Source organism: Hemiscyllium ocellatum, chromosome 4 (assembly GCF_020745735.1).
Source record: "Hemiscyllium ocellatum isolate sHemOce1 chromosome 4, sHemOce1.pat.X.cur, whole genome shotgun sequence".
Lineage (NCBI taxonomy): Eukaryota > Metazoa > Chordata > Chondrichthyes > Orectolobiformes > Hemiscylliidae > Hemiscyllium > Hemiscyllium ocellatum.
The window spans coordinates 71078669-71098755 of record NC_083404.1 but is presented as its reverse complement, the minus strand read 5'-3'; the positions used below and the strand labels follow the sequence as shown (position 1 = coordinate 71098755).

General features: G+C 43.2%; 1 protein-coding gene across 9 annotated transcripts in view; it reads right to left on the bottom strand.

Annotated features, from left to right (window-relative positions):
* The window catches only part of oxr1a (oxidation resistance 1a), a 524990-nt gene that overhangs the window by 345825 nt on the left and 159078 nt on the right, over window positions 1-20087 (bottom strand). For 8 of the 9 annotated variants that reach the window (XM_060823372.1, XM_060823364.1, XM_060823366.1 and 5 more), the window contains exon 3: window positions 5976-6166. In XM_060823372.1, coding sequence (XP_060679355.1) covers window positions 5976-6166 — 191 coding nt within the window. Of the gene's footprint in view, window positions 1-5975; window positions 6167-12358; window positions 12413-20087 lie in introns of all 9 variants that reach the window. The other variant, XM_060823374.1, reaches the window with a different exon arrangement.

Genomic DNA, 20087 nt, shown 5'->3' with positions numbered 1-20087 from the left:
GCCTGAGAAGGGGATTCTGATGGGTTGGGCCACTGTTGGCCATGGTAATTGGCAAGAACTGTTAACCATCAACAGTAGTTCTCAGTTAAGGCAGGCAGACTCTGATTAGTCAGTGTGTTGCTCAGGGAATGCAACAGCGATTGGGCAGCCTCCATGGCATTTTTTATTCATTTGAGAAAGGTAAGATAACATAAGAAACAACATAAGAAAGTCTCATGTGTAAATATAGCATCCACCCCAGCTCCCACCCAACCCCTCTACATGTCTTTATGCTTTCTTTAGAGTTTCAATAAAGTGAATTGGTCATACAAGAAATTCAAATTCCATACTGATTATTCCTGCCAACACTGAAAAAAAAACTTCAAGAATTATATAAAAGCAAATTATTGCGGATGCTGGAATCTGAAACCAAAAGTGAAAATGCTGGAAAATTTCAGCAGGTCTGGCAGCATCTATAAGGAGAGAAAAGAGCTGACATTTCGAGTCTAACTGACCTTTTGTCAAAGGGTCAGTTAGATTTTAAACGTCAGCTCTTTTCTCTCCTTACAGATGCTGCCAGACCTGCTAAGATTTTCCAGCATTTTCTCTCTTTGGGTTCAAGAATCATATCCTTACTGTTCATATTCATAGGCTCAGAATATTGTCACAATGTTGACTTGTTGTCAGCTATTTCAAATGGAAGTATTGACCTTACTTATGAGTGTGTTGGGCAGATCTAATTTTTTGGCAAAACCAAGAGCAGCTTGGAGAACATATGAGAGAAGATTTGTACTCCACGCTCACTGACATCCTTTGATGAAACACAAAAGAAAACAAAACCAAGATACCCCAGCAATGCTGGAACTCAGATGACAGTGCTGCAATGCATACAATAACTGTTTTCAAAATGCTCATGGTTTCCACTCTCAAATCCAGTGCTATTGTGGGCTCAGGCATCAGATATTTAATTCAGGATTAGAGTAAAATGTTTCTTCTGTTCTTCTCCATATCCCCTGGCTTGATGATAATGATATTGCTCAGAATTTAAAGAAAACAAACTGATAATTTCTTCATGAGTTAATTTGCTAAATGCAGTTTGTATTGACAGCATCACGTGAATAGCTTTGTAGAAAGTGACTCTACTCACAGGATAAACACCATAATCTGCAGGACCTACGAATGTTCTGAGATCACAACCAATGTTTGCACGGGAACAAGACACTTTTACATGTATTGCCACATTAAAACACATGTGTTTTGCTCTTGCAAGTCGCATAGCCTGCAGTCCAAGGCAGAACATCTTATATGTTCGTAAAAACTTGTTTCACCAAAATGTACCTCCTTCGTGAAGGAATAGTTACAAGAAAGACAGTTCCATTAGATTTTTGTCATAGCTCATCAAGAATTTTGTTTTCATCCTCGTAGAGCATGGTCTGTCCCAATGGCCTCCAGGCAGTTTTCCTTCGGGTTGAGTTTGGGCACCTTTGGACATGACTGGACATACCTTTGATTATGCTCACAGCTGGTTATCATGCTCACAGTCAGTGTTCACCTAGTAAGGGAGAGTCAATGGCTTAGTGATATTATTGCTAGATTATTAATCCAGAAACTCAGCTCCTATTCTGGGACCTGGATTTGAAACTTGCCTTGGCGGCAATGATGGAAATTGAATTCAGTAAAAAAAACTGGAATTAAGAATCTACTAGTGACCATGAGATGACTGTCAGAAGAACCTACCTGGTTTACGAATGTCCTTTAGGGGAAGAAACCTGCCATCCTCACCTGGTTTGGCCTACGTGTGAATCCAGGTGAAACAGACCAAATAAGGGGAGAAGGTTTTTATTTGTTTAGTTAGAGCACAATGATCGGCACAGGCTTGCAGGACCAAAGGGCCTGTTCCTGTGCTGTACTTTTCTTTTGTTCACGTTAAGAATCAGTTGCATTGTGTTGTGTGGTATCATCACCATGCTAAATGGGACAGACGTCAAACGGATCTCGTAACTACAGACTAGGCAACCATAACGCATTGTGGGCCATCAGCAGCAGCAGAACAGTACTCCAATGCATTTTGCAAAATCATGGCTTGGGGTATTCCCACTCAACTGTTATCATCAAGCCTGGGAATCAACCATTGGTCAATGGAGAGTACAAGAGAGCATACCATGAGCAGATCCATTCCATACTTAAAAAATGTGGTGTCAACCTGGTGAAGCTACAAAACAGGACTACTTGAGTGTCAAACAGCATAAGCAGCAAGTCATAGTCAGAGTCAAACGATTCTCCAACCAAAGTATCAAATTTAAGATCTGCAGTCCTGCTACATCCAGACAGAAATGGTGGTGGACAGTTAAACAACTCAGTGGAATAGGGGGCTCCACAAATATGCCATCCTCAATGATGGAAGAGCCCAACTCACAAGTGCAAAAGATAAGGCTGAAGCAATCATAGCAATCTTAAATCAGAAGTGCCATTTGGATGATCCACCATTGCCTCCTCCACTGGTCTTAGCATTATAGTTATCAGTCTTCAGCCAATTCAATTCACTCCACATGATATCAAGAAACAGTTAGAAGCACTGGACATTGAAAAGGTTATGGGCCCTGACAACATGTCGACAATTATACTGAAGATTTTTGCTCCAAAGTCCAAGCTGTTCCAGTCCCGTACCAATGCTGACATGTGCCCAACAATGTGGAATACTGTCCAAATATAAAAAGGCAGGACAAATCCAACCCAGTCGAATACTACCTCATCAGCCCACTCTCGATCATCAGTAAAGTAATGGAAGTGTCACTGACTGTGCTATCGAGCAGCACCTACTTATTTAAGCCCAATTTGGGTGCCACTAGGGCTGTTCAGCTCCCGACTTCATTATAGCCATGATTCAAAGATGGACAAAAAGGGCCGAATTCCAGAAAAAAAATGAATAAACTACAATTCTAGAAGTCAGAAACAAATACAGAAATTACTGGAAAACCTCAGCATGTCTGGCAGCAACTATATAGAGGGATCCGAATTAACATTTCGGGTCCAATAACCCTTCTTCAGAATCCCAGATTCCAGAGGCAAGATGGGAATTTTTGATATCAAGGCATTCAACTGAGTGTGGCATCAAGGTGCCCTTTGGAAGACTGGAATCAATGGGTATTGGGGACAGACATTTGGTTGGTTGGAGTCACACCTGGCGCATTGGAAGACGGTCATGGTTATTGGAAGTTGGTCATCTCAGCTCCAGGACATCTCTAAAGGTATTCCTGGGGGGTAGTATCCGAGGCCCAACCATCTTAAGCTGCTACACCAATGACCATGATAAGGTCAGAATTGGGGGTGTCCGCTGATGACTTGCACAATGTTCAGAGACTTGGGTCTGTTCTCATTGGTAAGAAGAAGGCTAAGAGGGGATTTGATAGAGACATGCAAGATGATCAGAGGATTAGACAGAGTAGACAGTGAAAGTTTTTTCCCTTGGATGATGACGTCAGCTTGTACGAGGGTGCACAACTACAAATTGAGGGATCATAGATCTAAGACAGATGTCAGAGGCAGGTTCTTTACTCAGAGTGTGTTAAGGGTGGAATGTCCTACTTGCCAATATAGTTAACTCAGCCACATTAGGGAGATTTAAACAATCCTTGGATGAGCACATAGATGATGATGGGATAGTGTAGGTGAACGAGCTGAGAACAGTTCACAGGCCAGCGCAACATTGAGGGCTGAAGGGCCTGTTCTGCGCTGTATTGTTCTATGTTATAGGTTCTAACAGATGACAGGGGAAAAAAAAAACAGGTATCAGACATCTTGTTCACTCTTACAGCTCGTTCCGAAAGAGCTGAATCAATGTCAAGGACTCTCCATGTGTAAATAAAGGTGGTTTAATGACAGGGTACCCAGGAGAAAGTGAGGACTCCACATGCTGGAGATCAGAGTCGAATGTATGGTGCTGAAAAGCACAGCAAGTCAGGCAACATTCGAGGAGCAGGAAAAACGATGTTTCAGGCATAAGCCCTTCATCAGGTACCCAGCTGCTGTGGAGTTATTTCAGTATCCACTTGACATCTTCTGACCCTGATTAACATAGAGAAACTCACACTTTTCTCCAGATGGAGGCATAATCAAGGTTTGATTCAAAAATGTTAGAAGAAGATATTAAGCAGCATGTTGATCAGAAATCAGTTTAAAATCTTGGTAAAGATACTGACCTATATCTGTAGAAAAAACAGGAGAAAATGACAAGCAAATCCCACCACCATAATCAATGGAGGAAAGGAAAAATATTGATTGAAGGAAGAGAAGAATATTTAACATGCATTTTGTGGCATTGAAGTCTGACAGGTGAGAGTTCGGACCACCCAACCATGACACTGACAATGAGCTAGTTTTGGAATTGCCATCTTCGAAATAATTTTAACAAGTTAACTTATCATATTGCCTGGAAGCACCAGAGAACAATAGCAACACTTAAAAAAAGACTTTGGATAGGTACATGGATGGGAAGGGTTTAAAGGGGTATGGACTAAGTGCAGGCAATTGGAACTAGTTGACTGAGAACCATCAGCAGCATGGATCAGTTAGGGCTGAAGGGCCTGTTTCCATGCTGTATTCCTCTGTAGCAGTCAAGCAAGGTACCATGCTTTGCTCCTGTACTGAGGAACTATGCTGAGATATTGTACTGAGACACTGTACTGAGGAACTGTAATGACACCCTCTACTGAGACACTATCCAGTGAATCTGTACTCAGGTGCTGTATTGAGACACTATTCTGAGATACTGTCTATGTTAGTGTATGTGGCATTGTACTATGACAGTGCATCATGACAACGGGCTTTGTAACAAGAGGAGAGATGGTAGTACTTTGGCAATGTAAATGATTTTATAATCTAGAACTCCTGACTAATGCTCTAAGGTCATAGCTTTAATATCACCAAAAATTGATTGCAAGATTTGAATTTAATAAAAATCTGGAATTGAAAATCTCGCCTAATCGTGGCCGTGTATCCACAATCAATTGTATAAAAACCCATCTGGTTTCTGCTGTCCTTAAGGGAGGGTAATCCACCAACTGTATTTGACAATGTTCTGACTCTTAACTGCCCTATGAGTAATTCGAGATTGGTAATTAATGCTGACCCATCAAGAAACATTTTATGACTATTTTTTCAGAAAATCACTTTGCTTATAGCTGAGATAGAGAGCACTGGCTTCTCAGCTCCGCATAGTCAGTTACTGCAGTCCCAATGACTGTCAAACAAGGGATATGGAGGTGGTAGAAGTGGTGATAATTGAGGTGAATGCTGGTAAAATAGTTAGGCCACGCAGCTGACATATCTCAAGTGAGTAAATGTCATCTGTCATGTGCATTTGTTCACAAGCTCCTACCTGACTGCAACCTTGTTTGAAACCCTATCCACAAATCAGCTGAAACCCTATTCTAACACTACTTGAAACCTGTTTGTAACTCTATTTATAATCTGTTTATACCATGTTTCTATTCCTGTTTATAACCCTTCTTGTAACCCTGTTTCCCCATTCTCACTGACCAGCAGATAGTTAGAAATCTGTTATGCCACATAAAAATGTAGGTAGAGTTGCAACATAGCAGCACTTTAACATAAATACCATATTACATTTATTTAAACAGATTATCAAAAGAAATTCACACATGCAGATAGTAGTATGTCTAATACCGATTGCATGTTGGGAAAGTTGATCATGTTGCCTGTACTATTAGAATTGCCAGGAACTATTTTATTAACTATTTAGAGAGACATATGAAGATAGGTTATGAAAATAAAGATTCCTGGAAACAATGATTTAGCACCAAGCAAACTAGCCTTCAATATTTGATTGAAGTAGACTTTGAAAACACATTTTACTTCCAGATCTTCAGATTTCAGACAGAATGTTTACATTCCATCCAACAAAAGCAACACACACAGGAATCTGTGATGAATGCTATGGGTTGTGCAATTCTCTGGCATCAGACCACAGTACCTACCAATAGTATAATATCTCTTGAGTTCTGTCCGTCTAGTGTTATGTCTCTGTGTGTTGACAGCATTTTTCCCCTTCTCCTCTGAAGCAGTTGTTTTGAGGATTTTGCCAGTTTGGGATGTTGAATCCTCAGTTGCCATTGGATCACCAAATCCTTGAGAGCTCATGTCCACTGACTGGGACTTTTTCTTTAGTCTACAACATAGCAAGAAGAGAGATGCTATTCAGTAGAAACAAATAAGAATGATCTATTTTCTATCCTTTTCTTAATTACCTTATGATATTACAATAACTAATAAGGAACAAAATTAATGATGTCATCATATTTGACTTCTGGTTTTCGGAACACAATCTAAATTCACAATGACATTTATTAACCAACTACAGATTATCTGGGAAAAAGTGATCATAATGACATTAAATTAAGTTTGATATATCCCAATCTAAAACTAGAATCATAAACTGAAACAAATTACACATGTATGACAGGAGAGCTGGTTATAGCAAATTGAATAACCAGAATAAAAAACACTGATGTATGAACAATTGGAAAATGATCAACCAAACTACAGTGCATTAAACAACAACTATTAGTCTAACAGCACAGTTCCAAAGAGTATGCAGACTGGGGAATGTTGAGGATGTATGTGCAGCAATCTTTGAAGATAGTGGGACAAAGTGTCAGCCATGTGATTGGCTGGGATCCTGGTTTTCATAGAGATATTTAGTACAATTTGAAAGAAATTATGCTGAGCGTTTATAAAGCTTTGGTCAAGCCCCAACTATAATATTGCATCCCATTCTAGTCACTACACTTTAGGAAGCATGTAAGTACAGTGCAGTACAGTGTAGATGGACCAGAATTTTGCCAGGGAGGGTGATTTTAGCAACAATGTTGAAGAAGCTGGGATTGTTCTCCTTGGAGTAAAGCTAAGATCTTATAGAGGTGTACAAGATCAAGAAAGTTTTCGTGTAAGTACACAATGCTATTTCTTTACACTACTTTTTCAAATCTTTGGTGGGGAGGGAGATGGGGTTGAAAGGCACAGATGTAAAGTTTCTGAGCAAGACATGCAGGGAGAATTGAGAGGATGTAGTGAGTGGTAATTGTAGGCTCTCGTGCTAATACAAAAATATGTTAAAAAAAAAGTTGTGCCAGCAGTGAGGTAAGAGCATCAACCATCAAATATGTAGACCTTGTGCTAAGTCTAACAGGGTAAATAGTTCAAAGTATGTTGAATAATCTTAAACAATCTGTGAAATGAATGCAATGCACTCATCCACACCAGAGTGAATGCCAGGTCAGCAGGTTGTTGGAGCTCTTGCCGATTTTCTTCACTCTCCTTTTTTTATGTTTGCTATTTGGTTTGGGACTGTGGGCAGCAGATTGTTTTGTAAGGCTGTTATTTGCTCTTGGAGTTGGGTCTTGGGTTTGGTTGTGGATTTTTACTTGTTGGAGGATGCTCTATGAATGCTTCAACTCCAGTGTGGTTTTGTGCTTGGGCAGATGGCAGATAATGGGTGTTGCAGCCTCACAGGGAGATAGCTGGTCCAGCAGGGAAGTGCTAGGGGCATTGGTGGGGTGGTGGAGTTCTGACATGTTTTTTGACTGTGTTTAACTCAAAGAGATCGTGCCTGAGAAAAGTGCAGGTCAGAGGTTTGATTGCTCCCTAGTTGTCCTATAGAACCTCAGTGATGCAAATTTAAAAAAAAAATTCTTTGAAGACTAATGGATGCCTTGCATTGGTGTAATCGGAAGCCAAGCAAGATACGAGCAGCACAGCGGTTAGCACTGTTGTCTCACGCCACCAGGGATCTGGGTTTGTGTCCACTCTAGGACGAATGTCTGTGTGGAGTGCACATTCTCCCATATCTGTAAGGGTGTTCTCTGGGTGCTCCAGTTTTCTCCCACAGTCAAAAAATGTACAAGTTAGGGGGATTAGCTATGCTAATTTGCAGGTTAGGTCTGGGTGAGATCATCTTTTGAGGGCCAGATTTGGCTGAATGGCCTGCTTCCACCCTGTAGGATTTCGATGATTCTGTATCACCCTAAATGTCAGTGATGTTTGAGATTGTGGAGACTGCTTCAATAAACTGGCTAGTTACAACTCATTTATTTCTTTGCCTTTTGATGTACCCCTTAACTGTGTCTGTCTGACTGTCTGTATGTTGAGGAGGGGGGAAGCTAGAATTGAGTTAAATCAGAGACATTAATCAGATTGCCTTGTGGTTTAATTTTGCTCTTTTAAAGCTATAGTATTATTACTACATTGTTAAATCTTCTGCTTACATAATTAACCTGGTGCTGGCTATTCTAAAAGTGTGTTAAGGAACCATTGAGGTCAATTTGGAAGGTCACTGGGTATTTTGATTTTACTATATTGTGAATAGAAAGTAGGAAGTAGGACTTGATTCAGCTGTCTGTCTTCATGTTGTAACAAGATGGTGGCAGGGAGAAGACTCAAAAACAATGGGAAAATGGTTAATGGAACAACACAGTGAGAAGAATTTCAGCCACGCCACAACTTGATAATGCAACAGTGCAAAAGCAAGGTCTGCGGAGGGAGAGCTGTGAGACACAGGCCAGCTGTGTGGAAGGCCCCCATCAAGCCAAGAAATGGAAGAACTGGAGCCAATGATTCACTCGCTGTGGGAACTCTTCTTTAGCAACTGAAGCAAATAAAGAACTAGTTTGTCTTTTTTAATTAATGTAATTGTTAGCATTATGATGTTGAAGGCAGGGAATAAATGAAGATCCAGCCATTTACAAGGAGGTTGTTGAAATATGCTGCAGTATTCAGTAAAATATGACCATTGAGCAAAATGTAAAATCAAAGGCAAGAAAGAGCAACTTCTTCATTCTTCAATTGTCTGTATTGTTTATCAGATAACTCTATAGACAGGACATTAAAGATTACCTAATGGGAGATCTGGCCCTGGTCAGAATCCAATCTGATCAGGTTTCTCACCAGCCAGAGAACATTTGACTTCAACAGGAGCAGTACATTTAGTAAGGCAAACTGAAGTAAAGAAAGACGACAAAGTTTTTATTGGCAAATTAACATGTTGGACTATAAGCTGGTGCTATAATCCAACAGGTTTATTTAAAACCGCAAGCTTTCGGATCCCCATTCCTTCCTCAGGCAGCTCGTGAGAGAGAGTACACCAGACACAAAATGTATAAGTAAAAGATCAAAGGGTCATACAACTTCAATGAATGTATTGAACAAACCAAGACAGCCATTATTTATTTGATCAGTTAGATTAGCGATGCAGGTTTTGACGAATTAATATGGAAATCTCAGAATTTTTTTCAAGGCACTTTCACAAGACAACTTAAAATTTTATTAGTATAAAGGTGACATCTCAGGTCAGACAATGTATTTTAGATGTGAGGCTCTGTTGTGGGTCTGTTTATGTCCCAACCTGGAGTCAGGATGGTTTTATTTCCAAAGTAGGAATTTATAAAATGCCACATTGACTGACTACTATGTTTAAAATGTGTTGCTGGAAAGGCGCAGCAGGTCAGGCAGCATCCAAGGAGCAGGAGAATCGACATTTCGGGCATGAGCCCTTCTTCAGGAATGAGGAGAGTGTGTTAAGCAGGCTAAGATAAAAGGTAGGGAGGAGAGACTTAGGGGAGGGGCGTTGGAAATGCGATAGGTGGAAGGAGGTTGAGGTGAGAGTGATAGGCCGGAGTGGGGGTGGGGGCGGAGAGGTCAGGAAGAAGATTGCAGGTTAGGAAGGTGGTGCTGAGTTCAAGGGTTGGGACTGAGACAAGGTGGGGGGAGGAGAAATGAGGAAACTGGAGAAATCTGAGTTCATCCCTTGGTTCCTTGGTCCCTTGGAGGGTTCCTAGGTGGAAGATGAGGCGCTCTTCCTCCAGCTGTCGTGTTGCTATGGTCTGGCGATGGAGGAATCCAAGGACCTGCATGTCCTTGATGGAGTGGGAGGGGGAGTTGAAGTGTTGAGCCATGGGGTGATTGGGTTGGTTGGTCCGGGTGTCCCAGAGGTGTTCTCTGAAACGTTCCCCAAGTAGACGGCCTGTCTCCCCAATATAAAGGAGGCCACACCGGGTGCAGCGGATGCAGTAAATGGTGTGTGTGGAGGTGCAGGTGAATTTGTGGTGGATATGGAAGGATCCCTTGGGGCCTTGGAGGGAAGTGAGGGGGGAGGTGTGGGCGCAAGTTTTGCATTTCTTGCGGTTACAGGGGAAGGTGCTGGGAGTGGAGGTTGAGTTGGTGGGGATGTGGACCTGACAAGGGAGTCATGGAGGGAGTGGTCTTTTCGGAACGCTGATAGGGAAGGGGAGGGAAATATATCCCTGGTTGTGGGGTCCATTTGGAGATGGCGGAAATGACGACGAATGATGTGATGTATATGGAGGTTGGTGGTGTGGTAGGTGAGGACCAGTGGGGTTCTGTCTTGGTGGCGATTGGAGGGGTGGGGGTCAAGGGCAGAGGAGCGGGAAGTGCAGGAGATGCGGTGGAGAGTATCGTTGATCACGTCGGGGGGGAAATTGCGGTCTTTGAAGAAGGAGGCCATCTGGGTTGTTCGGTATTGGAACAAATTCACTTGCACCTCCACACACATCATTTACTGCATCCGCTGCACCCGATGTGGCCTCCTCTATATTGGGGAGACAGGCCGCCTACTTGCGGAACGTTTCAGAGAACACCTCTGGGACACCCGGACCAACCAACCCAATCACCCCGTGGCTCAACACTTCAACTCCCCCTCCCACTCCATCAAGGACATGCAGGTCCTTGGACTCCTCCATCGCCAGACCATAGCAACACGACGGCTGGAGGAAGAGCGTCTCATCTTCTGCCTAGGAACCCTCCAACCACAAGGGATGAACTCAGATTTCTCCAGTTTCCTCATTTCCCCTCCCCCCACCTTGTCTCAATCCCAACCCTCGAACTCAGCACCACCTTCCTAACCTGCAATATTCTTCCTGACCTCTCCGCCCCCATCCCCACTCCGGCCTATCACTCTCACCTTAACCTCCTTCCACCTATCGCATTTCCAACGCCCCTCCCCCAAGTCCCTCTTCCCTACCTTTTATTTAGCCTGCTTAACACACTCTCCTCATTCCTGAAGAAGGGCTCATGCCCGAAATGTCGATTCTCCTGCTCCTTGGATGCTGCCTGACCTGCTGTGCCTTTCCAGCAACACATTTTCAGCTCTGATCTCCAGCATCTGCAGTCCTCACTTTCGCCTGACTACTATGTTGTCTACAGATCATTTGCTTTTTGAACTAAATAGAATGTATCTGCAAACATAAATGCAAATTCACCCCATAGGTTTGTATGGAGGGGTGGGGGTCTGCAGAGAGTGCATGTGTCCTGAGAGAGAGAGAGAGAGAGAGAGAGAGAGAGAGACTGAGTGTGTGTGTGTGTGTGTGTGCACATGTGTGTATGTGATTGTGCTTGAGAGGAAGTGACTGTGAGGGAATATATGCCTGTGAGAGTGTATGTGCGACAGAGTGTGTGTGTGTGTCTGTGTCCGTGTGTGAGAGTATGTACAGTGTGGTACCTGAAGTGTGACATGAACACAAGATCCCAGTTGAGGCTGCCCTCGTAGGCACCGAACTTGGCTATAAGCCTCTGTTTGGTACTTTGCATTGTTGCATGTCCCAAAGTCCACCTTGGAGGACGTTTATCTGAAGATCCAAGGCTGAATGTCCTTGACCACTCAAGTGTTCCCATATTAGTGGGGAACATCCTTGTCTGGCGATTGCTGTGCAGTGCAAATTCACCCCATAGGTTTGTATGGAGGGGTGGGGGTCTGCAGAGAGTGCATGTGTCCTGAGAGAGAGAGAGAGAGAGAGAGAGAGAGAGAGAGAGAGAGAGAGAGAGACTGAGTGTGTGTGTGTGTGCACATGTGTGTATGTGATTGTGCTTGAGAGGAAGTGACTGTGAGGGAATATATGCCTGTGAGAGTGTATGTGCGACAGAGTGTGTGTGTGTGTCTGTGTCCGTGTGTGAGAGTATGTACAGTGTGGTACCTGAAGTCATCTGTTGTCATAGCCATCTAGGTTTGTTCAATACATCTGTACAAGTTGTTTGACCCTTTGATCTTTTACTCATAAATTCTGTGTCCTATGTATTCTTTCACATTAATTGCCTGAGGAATGAGTGGGCCTCTGAAATTCTGCAGTTTCAAATAAATCTGTCAGGCTATAACCTGGTGTTGTTGATTTTTGTCCAACACTAGCATCACCACATCATTTATTTGCAGTGATGCAAAGGTTTTAGAGATCAAACACAACATCGACACAACAGTGCAAGTGAAACATAACTGAAGTCAAAGAAATGAGATGAAAGGACAGTAGACAAGAGGCTACATCAGCACAAAATGACTCCTGCCTGTGGCATGTCATACCTGCAAGAAGACTGACCATTTTAAACCAGTCTAGTGCAGTCACAGGTTTGAATCCTAAAACAGAAGGAAAAATGGTTAAGAATGAGCAAATCCAAGAGAGCGAAGAGCCATATAGCAGTGAAGTAACAATCTTCGGAGAAATCAAGGTGTCAAAGGGAAGTATTGGAATGTTGGCATAAAAGTAATTGGGGACCAGATGAATTTTATGCTTGACACTTAGGCAGAATCATAGAATCCTACAGCATGGAGAGAGGCTCTTTGGACCAAACTGATCCATGCCAAACAGAATGTCAATCCATGCTAACCCTATTTTGCTGTATCTCTCTTAACCTCTCCTATCGATGTATTTGTCTAAATGTTTTTTTAAAAGTTATTAATGAACTCTCCTCAACTTCGGCTGGAAGCTTATTTCAAAAGTGTACCATCCTCTGTATAAAAAAAAGTTGTCTCTCAGGTTCCTTTTTATTCTTATACATCTCTATAAGTCTCCTCCTCAGTTTCCTATGCTCTAAAGAAAAGGGTTCTAGCAATATCCTTACAAATTTCTTCTGTGCTTTTCTTGATTTAATAACATCCTTCCTTTAGCAAGGTGAACAAAACTGAACACAATACTTCAAATGTGGCCTAACCAACGTAACTTGCCAACTTATAATATAGAGGTACCTCGATTATCCAAAGAAGATCTCAAGGTCCTGATAGAACCATTATAGCAAAGAGATGTTTCAACACTGATCGCGTCTTTTGTTAAAAATGAATTCAAAATGAATCCAGCTTATTGAAATGCTGCTGAGAATAGTCCTAGGCATCGATAGGAGCCCAGGCATCACCTCAAAAAGACTGACCGCCAGCCCTATCTCCCTCTTCCCACCCACAATTTCCCTGGAGTTTTACACAGAGGTGCACCCTAAATCCCCCTTCCTCAGATAATCTCTCCAACATTATCCTGTGCAGGGCAAAGGTGGATCTTGTCAAAAAGGTGTGTGTGTGTGTGTGTGTGTGTGTGTGTGTGTGTGTGTGTGTGTGTGTGTGTGTGTGTGTGTGTGTGTGTGTGTGTGTGTGTGTGTGTGTGAGAGATATTTTGAGACTCACACGCTAAAGGCAGCAGCAGTCTTACAGTTAGTATCCAGTCCCGCTGTCCTGGAGAGGGGATGGAGGGTGGAAGGGGGTAGACAGGGTGGGGGGTACAGGATGGCTGGGGGGCAGGGATGCAGACAGTGGTGGGGTGGGAGGGTGGACATGGATGCGGTTGTGGGGGACCAGGGGTGGGAAGGGGCAGACAGTGGGTGTGTGTGTGTGTGGGTGTGTGTGAGTGGGGGGAGGTGTCAGTGTCTCGCACACAGTATGCTGCAGCCTCATCTCCTAAATAGGGTGTGGACTTCATAAGTGCTCGCTGTGTCAATGACATTGAACTTATTGGGGGTGGCGGGGGGCTTCAGCACTGCAGCAGGTCCCTGGCACACAAGTGTGTCTCTGCTCAGAAACAAACCCTGAAATAGAAAAAGGGAGCAAGGAAGGCAGAGCGAGGAAAAGGAAATTTCAGAAAACTCAGAGCCCTAGAGGAGAGGCATTGAATCAATTAACCGAATAGTCAATCATCTGAATGAAATAGTGCCTGCCCATCTTGTTCAGAATAATCGAGGTTCCTCTATACTCAGCGCCCCGACTGGAGAAGGCCAGTGTGCCAAAAGCCTTCTTCACTGCCCTGGCTACCTGTGACTCTACTTTCAGAGATCCGTGTGCCTGAACTCCAAGATCCCTCTGCTCCTTAAAGCCCTACCATGCGCCATGAAATTTCAGCCTTGATTTCCAAAATGCATTAACCTCACACTTATCTATATTAGCTATTTTTGCCATTTCTTGACCTATTCTCCCAGCTGATCAAGGTCCTTCTGCAATTCCTGACAACCTTCCCCACTGTCCACAATACTGCTTATTTTAGGATCATCTGCAAACTTACTAATTATGTCTTGTACATTCTCATCCAAATAATTGATATAGATAACAAACAGCAATGGGCTCAGCACTGACCCCTGAGGTACACCACTAGCCACAGGCCTCCAGTCTGACTAGCATCCTTTCACTATTGCCCTCTGCTACCTATCATTAAGCCAATTGTGTATCCAATTCGCCAACTCCCCCTGGATTCCATGCAATCTAACCTTCCAGAGCAGCCTACGACGTTGAACCTTATCAAAGGTCCTACTGAAATCCATACAGACTACATCTACCATCCCGCTTTCATTAGCTTTCCTGGTCACTTCATCAAAAAACCCAAACAAATTTGAGACATGATCTCCCATGCACAAAGCCATGCTGACTACTCCTAATCAAACCTTGTCTTTCCAAATGCATGTGTATCTTATCCCTCAGAATCTTCTCAAGTAACTTACCTACTCTCTGGTCTATAGTTCACAGGATTCCTTTTGCAGCCCTTTCTTGAATAAGAACACAACATTCGCTACGTTCTACACTTCTGGGACTTCACCTGAAGCTAACGATGATGCAAAAATATTAGCCAGGGCTCCTGCAATTTCTCCTCTAGCCTCTCGCAGGATTCCTGGATATATCTGGTCAGGTCTTGGAGACTTATTCCTCTTTGTACGTTCTAATACATCCAACACCTCCTCTGCTGTGGTATGGGGTGTCCCCAAGATATCACCACTAACATCCCTAGGTTCCCAAGTCTTCATGTTTTTGTATAAGTCTTTTCAGGTACAGTAAAATGGCCAAATCAAGGAGCCCTGCAGCCATCCCCTATTGAACACGAGGGATCAGGAGGTATTGAAATAAAAGTGACGACCTGTAAACTAAAATTAAAGACCAGTATAAAAATCAACACTGAGGATGTACATGTGATTCAAAACAAAGAATCACATGGGCTTGGTGCAGGATTTGGCCATTTAACCCCCTTGAGAACACAGCTCTACTCTTCAATAAGATCCGGTTTTGGCCTCAATACCACTTTTCAGTGGGCTCCCATAATGTCTTGTTGATCAAAAATCTAACTGTCCCTCCAATAAATTAAATGATGCACTCTCCAATATTAAGGAAGAGAATTCCATAGAGTAATGATTCCCTGAAAGAAGCAGTGTTGTCCTCACTTTGATCTTAACATAGCTGACGTCTCTGAATCCTTTTTTGAGGTATTTTAGGTGTTGGAGGTGATTTCCTCAAATTCCAGGAGAAGTAATTTCTGTTTTATATGCTGTTGCATTGTTTTGGGACTTTGGAGAAAAAAAGGTCAAAACAACGGCACTTTTAAAAGGGAGAGGCAAAGGCAGCACATGGTGAGGTCAGTGCAGGGGAGAGAGAGAGAGAGAGAGAGAGAGAGAGAGAGAGAGAGAGAGAGAGAGAGAGAAAAGAAACCCGCACTGCTAACTGACATAGCAGTGGACCTGTGCAGTTGCTGCTTTTGCTGTTGAATTCATGTATTGCTGGACATTGGAGCGCATCTAGGAAAATTAACAAACGAAATTCACAAATGATCTTGGAGGAACTTGTTTGGGAGTGTAACCTTGGGGACTCTGCAGTAGTGAATAGAGTGGGTTCTTTCTTGATTATATGTTTTATTGAGATATATTTAAAAATGAATGCTAGAAGTATTATGTTAGCCTGGAGCAGTGTTTTCTGGAGGAAAAAGCAGGGCTATTTTCTGGATCGGCAGATTGGAAGAAACAAAAATAGCCCTTAGTAGAGTGATATGCTCTTCTTGTTGGATGTGCGAGTTTAGGGGGAGTTTACATGTTACTGAGGATTATATCTGCAATAAATGCTGTTGGTTGCAAATTCTATCAGATTGAATGGAATGGTTGGAGCGACAGTTAGAGGCAATGAGGAACTTACAAGAATAAGAGGGTGTGATGGATGGCAGTTACAGGAAGGGACGGGTGGCACGGTGGCACAGTGGTTAGCACTGCTGCCTCACAGCGCCAGAGACCTGGGTTCAATTCCCGACTCAGGCGACTGACTGTGTGGAGTTTGCACATTCTCCCTGTGTCTGCGTGGGTTTCCTCTGGGTGCTCCAGTTTCCTCCCACAGTCCAAAGATATGCGGGTCAGGTGAATTGGCCATGCTAAATTACCCGTAGTGTTAGGTAAGGGGTAAATGTAGGGGTATGGGTGGGTTGCGCTTCGGCGGGTCGGTATGGACTTGTTGGGCCGAAGGGCCTGTTTCCACACTGTAAGTAATCTAATCTAACCTAATAAAAGCCGCAGATACAGGATGGGTTAACTCAAGGAAACGTAAGAGAGGTAGGCAGGTAGAGTGAGAGTTTTCTATGGCTATCCCTATTTCAAACATATGCTGTTTTGGAAAATGTAGAATGTGATGGATTCTCAGGGGAATGTAGAATGAGCAGCCAAGTTTCTGGTACTGAGACTGACTCTAATGCAATGAGGGGTACGTTGGGTTCCGAGGGATTGATTGTATTACGGGATTCTATAGTCTGAGGCATGGACAAATGTTTCTGTGGCCAGCAGCGAAAAATCAGAATGGTGTGCTGCTTCCCTGGTGCCGGGACCAAGGATGGCTCAGAGAAGGTGCAGAATATGGGCAGCACGGTGGCACAGTGGTTAGCACTGCTGTCTCACAGCGCCTGAGACCAGTGTTCAATTCCCGACTCAGGTGACTGACTGTGTGGAGCTTGCACATTCTCCCCGTGTCTGTGGGTTTCCTCCGGGTGCTCCGGTTTCCTCCCACAGTCCAAAGATGTGCGGGCCACGTGAATTGGCCATGTTGAATTGCCCGTAGTGTTAGGTAAGGGGTAAATGTAGGCTTGCGCTTCAGCGGGTCAGTGTGGACTTGTTTCCACACTGTAAGTAATCTAATCAAAAAAAAATATTCTCAAAGGAGAGAGGGACCAGCAAGAGGTCATTGTACACATTGGAACTAATGACATAGGAAGGGAAAATGTTGAGATTCTGAAGGAACAATAAAGAGAGTTAGGCAAGAAATTAAAAAGGAGGTCCCCAAGAATAGTAACATCTAGATTTCTCCCAGTGCTACGAGCTAGTGAGGGCAGGGATAGGAGGATAGAGCAGGTGAATGCATGGCTGAGGAGCTGGTGTATGGGAGAGGGATCCACATTTTTGGTTCATTGGAATCTCTTCCGGGGTAGAAGTGACCTGTACAAGAAGGATGGATGGCACCAAAATTGGAAGGGGACTAATATACAAACAGGGAGATTTGCTAGAGTTCTCAGGAGGATTTAAACTAGTGAGAAAAGAAGCGAGTCAAACAGTCAAGGCAGGCAGGGACAAATCTCGGAATTGATCAATTAAACTGCATTTATTACAATGCAAGAGGTCTCACAGGGAAGGCAGATGAACTCAGGGCATGGTTAAGAACATGGGACTGGAATATCATAGCAATTACAGAAACATGGCTCATGAATGGACAGGTCTGACAGCTTAATGTTTCAGAATACAAATGCTATAGGAAGGACAGAAAGGGAGGCAAGAGAGGTGGGGGAGTGGCTTTTTTGATAAGGAATAGCAGTACAGCTGTGCTGAGGGAGGATATTCCCAGAAATACAACCAAGGAAGTTATTTGGGTTGAACTGAGAAAAAAGAAGGGGATGATCACCTTATTGGGATGTATTATAGGCCCCTAATAGTCAGAGGGAAATTGAGAAACAAACTTGTAAGGAGATCTCAGTTATCTGTAAGAATAACAGGGTGGTTCTGATCAGGGATTTTAACTTGGCAAACATAGACTGGGACTGCCATAGTGTTAAGGATTTAGATGGAGAGGAATTTGTTCAGCAGGTACAAGAAAATGTTTTGATTCAGTATATGGATGCACTTATGAGAGAAGGTGCAAAACTTGACCTACTCCTGGGAAATAAGGCAGGGCAGGTGACTGAGGTGTCAGTGGGGGAGCACTTTGGCGCCAGCAACCATAATTCTATTAGTTATAAAACAGTGATGGAAAGAGATAGACCAGATCTAAATGTTGAAGTTCTAAATTGGAGAAAGGCCAATTTTGATAGTATTAGGCAAGAACTTTCAAAACTTGCTTGGGGACAGATGTTTGTAAGGATGGCTGGAAAATGGGAAGCCTTCAGAAATGAGATAACGAGAGTCCAGAGTATATGCCTGTTAGGGTGAAAGGAAAGGCTGGTAGGCATAGGGAATGAGGGTGACTAAAGAAATTGAGAGTTTGGTTAAGAAAAAGGAAGCATATGTCAGGTATAGATAGGATAGTTCAAGGCACTCCTTAGAAGAGTGAAAAGGCAATAGGAGTATAGTTAAGAGGGAAAAAAGAAGGGCAAAAAGGGGACATGAGATAGCCTTGGCAAATAGAGTTAAGGAGAATCCAAAGGGTTTTTACAAATACATTAAAGATAAAAGGGTAACTCGGGAGAGAATAGGACCCTTCAAAGATCAGCAAGACGGCCTTTGTGTGGAGCTGCAAGAGATGGGGGAGATACTAAACAAGTATTTTGCATCAGCATTTACACTGGAAAAGGACATGGAAGATATGGAATGCAGGGAAATAGATTGTGACATCTTGAAAAATATCCATATTACAGAGGAGGAAGTGCTGGATGTCTTGAAACGCAAAGAAGTGGACAAATGGCCAGGACCTGATCAGGTGTATCTCAGAACTCTGTGGGAAACGAGGTAAGTGATTGCAGGGCTTCTTGCTGAGATGGTCACAGGTCAGGTGCTGGTTGGCTAACGTGGTGTCACTATTTAGGAAAGATGGTAAGGACAAGCCTGAGAACTATAGACCAATGAACCTGATATTAGTTGTGGGCAATTTAGATCAGATTACTTACAGTGTGGAAACAGGCCCTTCGGCCCAACAAGTCCACATCAACCCACCGAAGCGCAACCCACCCAGACCCATTCCCCTACATTTACCCCTTAACCTAACATTATGGGCAATTTAGCATGGCCAATTTACCTAACCTGCACATTTTTGGATTGTGGGAGGAAACCAGAGCACCTGGAGGAAACCCATGCAGACACGGGGAGAATGTGCAAACTCCACACAGAGAGTCGCCTGAGGCGGGAATTGAACCCGGATCTCTGGCACTGGGACAGGATGTATACGTATTTGGAAAGGCAAGGACTGATTAGGGATAGTCAACATGGTGTTGTCCATGGGAGATCATGTCTCAGAAACTTGATTGAGTTTTTTGAAGAAGTAATAAAGTGGAATGATGAGGGAAGAGCAGTAGAAGTGATCTAGATGGACTTCAGTCAGGCATTGGATAAAGTTCTCCATAGGAGACTGGTTAACAAGGTTAGATCTCATGGAAACAGGGAGAACTAGCTATTTGGATACAGAACTGGCTCAAAGGTAGAAGACAGAGGGTGGTGGTGGAGAGTTGTTTTTCAGACTGGAGGCCTGTGACCAGTACAGTGCCACAAGAATCAGTGCTGGGCCCTCTACTTTTCGTAATTTATATAAATGATATGGATTTGAGCTTAAGAGGTATAGTTAGTAAGTTTCCAAATGACACCAAAATTGGAGGTGCAGCGGACAGTGAAGAAGTTACCTTAGATTACAATGGGATCTCTATCAGATGAGCCTATGGGCTGAGGAGTGGCAGATGGAGTTTAATTTAGATAAATGCAAGGTGCTGCATTTTGGGAAAGCAAATCTTAGCAGGACTTATACACTTAATGGTAAGGTCCTAGGGAGTGCTGCTGAACAAAGAGACCTTGGACAGCACTTTCATAGCTCCTTGGAAGTAGAGTTGCAGGTAGATAGGATAGAT